The sequence below is a fragment of the Leishmania braziliensis genome, chromosome 5 (assembly GCF_000002845.2).
Source record: "Leishmania braziliensis MHOM/BR/75/M2904 complete genome, chromosome 5".
Lineage (NCBI taxonomy): Eukaryota > Euglenozoa > Kinetoplastea > Trypanosomatida > Trypanosomatidae > Leishmania > Leishmania braziliensis.
In genome coordinates, this window is record NC_009298.2 from 182,281 (window position 1) to 191,262 (window position 8,982).

The window sequence follows — 8,982 nt, forward strand, 5'->3', positions numbered from 1 at the left end:
CTTTTCTGCACTCGCTCATGCTCTTATCCTTCCCTTCCTCGCCCTTAAGGATACTCTCATACATAGGAAAAGGAGAAGCTTCATCAACCGCCAGCATAGATACGCTCACACAACCGAGGAGCTCCTCACGACTCCTCGCCATCTTTCTACGTCTTCTCCATCAGAAAGGACCCAGCATGGATTCCTCCGCCGGCCGCGACGCGGGTGTGGGCCCCAGCAGCAGTGTTGCGAAGGTCCCTGGAGCTGGCACCAGCTCAAGCAGTGCCCCAACGGATCCCTTCATATATCTCGTACAGCACATCCACCAGTGCGTTGCCATCTCGCTCCTGCCAGCCGACGACAAGGACGACGGTGCAGTGGTGCGTGGCACCTTGCTAAGTGTTGATGACCTCTGCAACGTGATGGTGCAGCACTGGTCAAGCACGGACGCGATGAAGCTGGACTGTAGCGCTGGTAATGGTCGGCAACCGCCGCCGCAGCAGCAGCCCCGCAAGCGCGCTCGCCTCGACGCCGTCAGTGGTGGTGATGTGGAAGAGAGCGTGCGGCTCATCCGAGGTGCGCAGATCGTCTCTATCTCTCTCCTGCCGACGTGAGGCAGTGTGCGAGAAAGAGCTCCACAAGGTGGCGTGCCTGTGTGTGTGTGTGTGTGGGTGGGTGTGCGTGTGTTGCGGTAACTCCGCCTCATACCTCCCACTCCCCTATCTGACTTACCCCCCTCTCCCTGCGAGTGTGTGTTCACTGTAAGCACCTCCTGCAATGGGCGTGGCTCGTGCTAATTATGGTGCTGTTGGTAGGCACCGACAGCACTGTTGGTACTTCCAGGGAGTGCAGGACGACTCTGGGAGAGGGTGACGGCAATGCTACTCGTGTGTACGTGTGGGTGTGGGTGTGTGGACTCGTCCAGGACACTGACACTAATATGAACTTCATCTCTACGCGCTAGGTGAGGTACCTCACTGAGACGAACTCGCATGCATCCTTCTCTCCTCCTCCTCTCTCCCTCGCTTTCCTCTCGTGATGATCGAGGCGTATTGGCTGGCGTGTGGGGGAGAGAGGGGGGAGGAAGTAAGCCAGCCCGCCAGTCCGACCGCATTCTCCCTATCCGTCTCTCTCTTTCCCCTCCTCCTCCTCCTTGGCAACTTACCCACGCGTACTGACACGGATGATGATGATGGTGGGTGGCACTGCTGTTCATGGTGATAACGATCACCGTATGTGTGTGCGCGTGTGGTGTTCGTGTGTTGTTTGAGCAACAACAGCAGCAGCAGCAGCAGAGGTAGCGTCAGCGTGCGTATCACCCCCCTCCTCCCCTCTGCTTCACACGCACACCCATACCTGCATACGATCAGCCTACAGGCAAAGAAGCACCACTCATATCCCCGTATACAGGCACAACCCCCCTCTCTGCCTCCCCGCAGCCAACGAGCGTCGCCACCGCTTAAGCGAGGGTGGAGTTCATGTGGTATCTCCTCAACTCCTTCAAAACGGACTTCAATATAAAAAACATTGGAGGGTGGCGTGTTATGATCAAGTCCACCACACACACACACACACACACACGTGATCACAGCAGTAGCGTCAGCACAAGGTGCCCCCTCCCCTGGTCTTTGCAGACATTCATACGCACGCCCTCGCACAGAGAGGAAAAATAAAGGAGGCGAGCGAGTTGTATAGAGAGAGATTGCCGGCTTACCCTGGTGAGCCAACGGAGAGAGAGAGACAGAGACAGAGAAACACAAACATACGAACTACCCACGAACGTGGTGTGTCGGGCAGGTCCATCTTCCTCAGCCCCTTCTCCCGCGGTCCTTCATTAGCCACCACGACCGTCACCACCACCGAGTCACCCCATGCACGTTGCCGTGGCACCCTCGCCCCTTCACGCGTCCATAGAGACCATGCGGAGCAGCAGCCCCGCCCCGGCGCGGCCGACGGGCTTCCAGCGCTACCAGCGTCAACACAAGGTGGGTGAGGGGTCGTATGGCAAAGTGTTTCTCTGCACCGACGTCGTTGAGGGCGGCACCGTCGCCGTGAAGACGAGCCAGTGGAACTCCGGTGAAGAGGGTCTCTCCGTCTCCTCGATTCGCGAGGTGTCGCTCTTGAAGGAGATACGCCACCCGAACGTGGTGCGGCTGCTGGACCTCTTCACCGAGGAGAAGAAGCTCTGCATTGTGTTTGAGCGCATGGAAAAGGACCTGCGCAGCGTGCTCTCCACCCGGCAGACCCCCATTGTCGGCCGGAAGCTAAAGAACATGATGTACCAGCTGCTGAGTGCCCTGCATGCCTGTCACAGCCGCCGTGTCGTGCATCGCGACATCAAGCCTGGCAACATCCTTGTGAGCGCTGACGAGAAGACCGTGAAACTGGCCGACTTCGGTATGGGGCGTGCCTTCGGTCTTGCCCTGCAGAGCTACACCTACCGCATCGCCACGCTCTACTACCGCGCGCCAGAGGTGCTGCTTGGCGACCGCTACTACCTGCCCTCCGTCGACATGTGGTCTATGGGGTGCGTGATGGCCGAGCTGGCGCTGCGCCGCGCGCTGTTCCGCGGCGAGGGCGAGTACTCGCAGCTCATCACCATCTTCGGCATCATGGGGACGCCGAACGAGCAGGTTTGGCCGGGTGTGTCACGTTTGCCGCACTACAACGCCGAGTTTCCCAATTGGGTGCCAACGTCGCTGGAGAAGCACATCCCTACCCTCGACCCGGAGGGGGTAGCGTTGCTGAGGGCGATGCTGCGGTACGACCCACAGCGCCGTATTACCGCACTGCAGGCGATGCAGCACCCCTTCTTCGACGACGTCCGAGAGGAATGCGAGGCGCGATTACAACAACAACAGCAGCAGCAGCAGTAGTCGTCGCCGCAGCCGCACTGTCGCTGTTACACTTGGTTGTTGCTGTCGTGGCCGTCATTGACCCCCTGGCGCCCAAGAAGCCTGCTAGCTGAGAAAGAGAGCGGGGGTGCCCAAAAAAAGCGAGGGGAGGAAGAGTGGTGCAACAACACTTCTGTTAACGAGAAGGGGGAAGCAGGAGAGAGGGAGACACGCGCAGGCGCTCGTCGGTGAGGCCGATCTCTCGTGCAGACGGCGTGCCCCCGCTCAGCTCTTTCGTGTTTTGATTGTTTTGTTTCGGCGCAAGAGAGCGTCGCGGATGCGTGTCACTTCTCTTTGCCTGCGTGTCTGCATACCACTCACGCCGCTGCATCGCTGCTCGGCCATCTCCCTCCCCTCTCCTGCTCCCCTCTGCACCACCACCACCACCAAGGTGTGCCCTCCTGTCTCTCTCACCCATCATCCTCGCCGTTATAGACGTCCTTCGTTTTTCCTCCCTTTGGAGGGAGGACGGGACCGGTGTGCGTGTGGGTGATGGCGGAGAGGGGAAGCTCTACGCCATCACCTCCATCGCTGCTCGACAGCACGCGCGCTTGCGAAGGACGACTCAACGCCCGCAGAACAACGACAACAAATGCGAAGACGCCAACGCCCAGCGGGTACGGAGAGAGGGAGCGCGATGGTGGCACAACCAGTGCTTCTCGCCCCCCCCCCACCTCCGCTCCTCACCTCCGTGTCACATTGCCATCAAAGCGGTCCAATTCCGTGCGCCGCGAGACCGCAACTCGCCGTGAGAGAAAGACAGCGAACGATGAACCGTAGCTCAGCGAGAAGGCACAGGAAGGAGAACAACAGGGTTGAACGAGGCGGGGGAAGGGGGGGGAGGGGGGCACGTGCGGTAGTACTGGCCGCCTCTCCCATGTCAATAGCTGATGGTGGACCCCTCCCCCCTTCCACAGGTGGTAATGGTGGTGCTACCACGCGCATCGTGCAGCACCCACTATGCGCCACCAACCCCCCCCCCTCTCTCCCCGCATTTCCAGCCCTTCTTTTCTCGCTATGCAGCCCGTCATGACTGGCCGACTCCACTCCACCCCCCTCTCCCTTCCCCCCCCCCTCATCCCACCCCTTCCTTCCACTCCGCCACAGTGCAGTACCACAGCAACCTGTCATACTCTTGCATGCATACACACCTGTCCCACGCACGCCTCACCTGTGATTCGTTTTGCTCTGTTTCCCTTGCTCCATCGGCGGTCGAGACCAGCGTCCTTGTCGGGGAAGGGGAAGAGACGAGAGAAAAGAGAGACGCGCTCATTTGCCCTGGGCTTCCGTGTGCCCCCTACCGCTTAGGGTCTCCGGTCTTTGCTGGAAGAACAGGCTCTACACAACCCCCACCGCCTCCGCTCTCCCTCGCACACTTGCCCTTCCGCTGCCTTTTCTCTGTGACTCTCAATTACCTCCGTATCAACTACACCCCTCCCCCCCTCCGTCTCGCTTTTTATCTCCCCTGCACAGCCCCATCGATTCATCGCCCCCCCCCCTCTCTCTCTCTCTCTCTCTCTCTCTCTCTCTCTCTCTTTTGCGTTCTATACACTCGAAGAAAGCCGTGCGCGTGCACATCTGCCGTGTCGCTGTTAACGTCGGCTGGCTGATTCATTTGTGTGTGTGTGTGTGTGTGTGTGCCCCTCTCCTCCTCAATGGCGCTCACCGCCTCCTGCGACGCGTTGTACTTCCCGAGCAATCCAAGGGATAATGTACTCACAGTACGGTGGAGCGCGCAGGACGCGCCGCTGCTGCCGAACACAAGCGTCATCTTTAAGATCAAGTGCACCGCGCCGCACCTGTTCCACGCGCAGCCACGCTATGGCGCACTCCTCCTCGCCGACACCGCCGGGGCCTCAATGCCGAGCTCGAATCAGACGACAACGATCACGTTTAGCCTCCGCGGGAATCACGGCGACGGCGATGGAGGCATCTCCCCGAGCGGTGGAAGTCGGCAGACCGCGTCGCGTGCCTCGAGCGCCACGCCGGGCGGCCCAGCATACCAGGAGCGCTTCGCCATCGAATACGTGCTGATCAAGTCGGAGCCGCTCGCCTTTCAGCAGATTTTGAGCTCCCTCGCCGACGCGGCGCGGATGACGGAGGTGGTGAAGAATATGTGGTCTCTCATCGCCTCCGGTGCTATTCCGCGCACACACCTCGGTGTTCAGGGCGGGATCAACCTGAAGGTGTACATGGAGAACGTTGTGCTGCAGTCCAGCGACCCAGCACCGAACGGCGGCGACGAGGCCACGAAGGTTATCGTTCCTCCCGAGGCCCGCCTCGTTGTCCCGATTGAATCGGAGCGGCACAGCGGCAGCGTCGCTGACGCCACCAACTCTCGCCGTACTCAGGCTACTGTATCCCCATCCCCACGGCTTTACAGCGGTGGTGACGTGGCGCACCACCAAGACAGCACGTCGCTTGTCGCCAGACGCAAGCCCTCCGATGAGCTGCGTGCCCTTCGGGAGGAGATCAATACAATGCGCCGCGAGCCCGTCACACAGAGCAGTGCTGCTGGGGGCACTGTGCTCAACAGCCTCTCGCCGTCTGCGAACACACCGAACAGCCAGGCGCGTGGGAATCAGGGAAGTGCAGCAGTGGAGGCATTCTCCGCCCCTCGCGTTGCCGGTGCCAGCAGCTCTGACAACCTCATCATGAAGTTCAACCTGGGTGACGTGGTTGGTCGCGCTGATGCTCCAGCAGCAGCGCAAAGAGGAGGCCTCAAGGTGTACATGGTGCTGACCTTAATGTTCGCCTTGTACATCAGCCTACTCTTCATGCGTCGCGGCGCAACACGCGCCGTAGAGAGCGGCAAGCATGGTTGTGGCACCGGCACCCATGAGGCGGCGAATTCGTGCGCCCTTCAGGTCTCATCGCCGTAGGTGAAGCAAACGGAGAAAGGGACTGACACATTCTCCCAGCACGCGCGCACACACACATGCGTCTGCCTGTAGACGTGCGCGCGGAAGGGGGAGGAGGTCCTCAGAGGCTTGTACACGAGGATGCAAGCGCACCTCTTCTTGCACCGCCCTTCGGCATTCTGTGGCTCTATTGGTCTCCCGTAGTGGGTCTCCCCAAGACCTCTGGCGCCTTCACCCCCTCCCTCCTCACACGCAAGGTTGACTTCCCCTGGTGTCGCTACTGTGTATCAAGGCTGACACGTATGCTGGTGTCTGGTGTACAGGTACCTGCATGCAGGTACGCGTGCTCGGCCTGTTCATTCTTCGTCCGTGGAGTACTGCAGTCATGTCACGTACACAACCACGCGGGGTCGGTGTGTGTGTGTGGGTGTGGGTGTCAGAACTCGTCAGTGGCATTCGAACGAGGATTCAGACAGAGCGGAACACGAATGCCTTTCCACATGTGAGGGGATGACAGGGAGGCGGCCGGGGCTGCGTGGTGGGGCATACGGGGGAGGGGGGGCGGCCAGATGGGGGGCCCCGGAACCCCCGCCCATTCCCCCCGCACAACACAATAGAGCGCGCACGATGCGGCGAAGACCCGCCGCCCACCCTCCCCCCCCCCAAAAAATACGCCCCAAGCACCGTTTGAAGAAGAACATTCGCATCCGCATTCGCTCCTTTCCACTCCGAAGCACTTCATCCCACCTGAGTGCTGCCATGTCGATCAGGGTCGACATCAAGACAGAGGAATCCGCGGCGAAGTTCGTACAAACCCCGCAGCCGCTCAAGGAGAGGGGTGTATGATCGACTACAAGATGCTCCGCGAGACGGTGCAGTCTGCGTGGACAAACAGTGATCAGACGCTCTGCATGGAGACGACGAGAAGAACTGCCAGAAGCGGCGGCGACGTGTGTGTGTGTGGGTGCGACTTTGCCCTGTATTGCGGCAGACAGCATGGCGCGCCAAATTGGAGGGCGGAACGGACGAGGGGCGCCACTCCTTGACGAGCTGAAAAAAGGACAGGGCGACAGAGCGACTCCAGCGAGGTTCCATTAACCATGCGAAGTTCCACTCGCTCACCCCCAGTCGAGACGGTGATCGCGACGTACACCGTCTTCTCGGATGATGTCGAGGAACCCGTGGCGGAACTCGGTGCCGTGACGGTGGGCGTTCCAGCCGCTTAGCCGCCTACCTACCATAGCTGGTCTTGGGCGAAGCGTCTCCACGGCGAAGCTCTTCCGCCCCACAACTCTGCAGACAACCAGAAAGGGGAAGCAGGACGATGTCCCTGCGCACCGCGGCAACCCAAACAGAGGTGCAGGGGGGGGCGGCGGAGGCAGGCAAAGAAGGCAAGCCGCCGGTTGACCCCTTTCCTCGCCGTCGACGGGAAGACTGGCAAAGACGCAGCCGACACAGCCGCTGGGCACCGTTCTTCGTGAGCAACAAGCGGCGCTCTACAGCGAGACGATTCCCTCCCTGAAAAACACAGATGGTAGGCGGATGGGTGGGACGGGGGCGCGCCTGTCTGCCAGGGCGGCGCATCTACTCGGACAGACCCGCACATGTCAGCGCAGCGACGTGAGCAGCGGTCTCACCAGCGGTTCTAGCGGGCCACATGCGATGGCTGAGAGCTGTGGCTGATGCCAAGCGCCCTGCTGAGCTTCGACCTGGCGAAGGCGGTCATTTCCACCTGGGCGTGCGGGCGGCAGGGGTGCGAGAGTGGAAGTGGTCAACCGCCTCAAGAGCCCCTGTGTTGGTAGAAGGGGGTGGGCCCACTCCACCTTCCCCTGCACGGGAGCCAGCCAGACCAATGCGATTGATTGGCGTTGCCAGTGCTCTCAGCAGCGAGCGCCGCGAGGAGGTTGGGGCGAGAAACCAAGACCCACCCGTGTGCCCCGCTGCACCTCGAGGAGACGAAGACACCTCACAAGGAGCTCTCGAGCGCCCAGCCGCGCGCCGCACTCGTTCTGAAGCTGGCGTGGCACTCCGCACGAAGGATGGGGCAATATCCTAGGGCTCGGAGAACTCGCCGACGACTTCAGTGTGCGCATCTCACGACCCGCCATGGAAAGGGTGCGAAGCTCCGCGGGCCGTATGTGACAGGGGCGCAGTTGCCGCAAGAGGACGCGCTGCTGCTGCTGAAGCGGATGAAGTGTCGACGTCCACCGCAGCGCCTCTTTGTGGACGTGACGCGCTAGTACAGACGTGCGCCCGCCAAGCCGGTTCGGCGGAGTCCAGCCGCAAGGGCGGGCTGCGGACCCGCTGACAAACCATGGGTACCTCACAGCGAAGCACTCGGCACACGCAGAGCCCCGAGCGGCGACGCTGTGTCTGCAGCCCCTGCTGTCAGAGGGGCTGGTGAGCGCCAGAGGCCGGACACTGCGCATCGCACCGGCCACGGGTCAGTCTGCAATCGTGGCAGCACAGGGGGCGTACCACGGCTTCGGCGGAGTCGGAAGAGGCCACTGGCTTAACCGGCTGTGTACGCACACAAGAAGCCTCTGCTTATCAGAGGGGGCGTAGATGCGGCGCTCTTTTACATTGCAATCCAGCAAAACTTGGTGAATGGCCTGCCGCGCAGCCTAGCCAAGGACTGCGGCACCACTCGAGGTGCCACGCGCCGCCCCGTCGAGGACTCGGCACTGCCTTTACTCGGGCCTGAGAAGTCTCCGCTATGCTGGCAGGCACTTGAAAGGCCGTTCCCGCTGGTGGCAACGCGGTCTGGCGGGTGACAGACTTCTCTCAGCTGTTGTCTTGTCTGCAGGGCTCAGCGCGGGATCAGCGCCCTTTAAAGCAACCGTGGAGGAAGAGTCGCTGCGGAGGGCTTCTAGGCCGGTGCTGGGCCCTTTTCTGCTCCGCAGTCGACGTGCTGGGAAGCCCACACCTCCGCGATGAACCCAGGGGAATCTTCCCTCAGTTTCCTTGCTACCACCGGCGCTGAGAGCACCGACACTGTGTGATGCACACAATACTGGACACGATACCAAGTGAACCATTCATACACCCACGCGCACAGCCAGCGCGCACACGCGGACGAGGGAGGAGGGTGGGATATCTGATCCTCCCGCAGAAGTCCAGCGGAGGAGGAAAGAAGCAGGGCATGAGCAGCGTGGACGGAGCTTGCCGGGTACATGTACTCCTCCGATCACCTAGCGAGTAGGGTGTCGAGGCCGATGATACCAACAGAAGGCGACATCCGCGGAGAA

General features: G+C 61.1%; 2 protein-coding genes across 2 annotated transcripts; both read left to right on the forward strand.

The window, feature by feature from the left end:
- Window positions 1–1,898: 1,898 nt before the first annotated feature.
- On the forward strand, window positions 1,899–2,855 carry LBRM_05_0560 (putative protein kinase; the record flags this gene model as incomplete). Its single annotated transcript, XM_001561820.2, has 1 exon — window positions 1,899–2,855. The coding sequence occupies one exon, from the start codon at window positions 1,899–1,901 to the stop codon at window positions 2,853–2,855; it is 957 nt and encodes a 318-aa protein (XP_001561870.1).
- A 1,673-nt stretch (window positions 2,856–4,528) lies between these two features.
- LBRM_05_0570 (conserved hypothetical protein) lies at window positions 4,529–5,755 on the forward strand (the record flags this gene model as incomplete). The annotated part of the gene is made up of 1 exon (XM_001561821.1): window positions 4,529–5,755. The coding sequence occupies one exon, from the start codon at window positions 4,529–4,531 to the stop codon at window positions 5,753–5,755; it is 1,227 nt and encodes a 408-aa protein (XP_001561871.1).
- Between the last annotated feature and the right edge of the window lie 3,227 nt (window positions 5,756–8,982).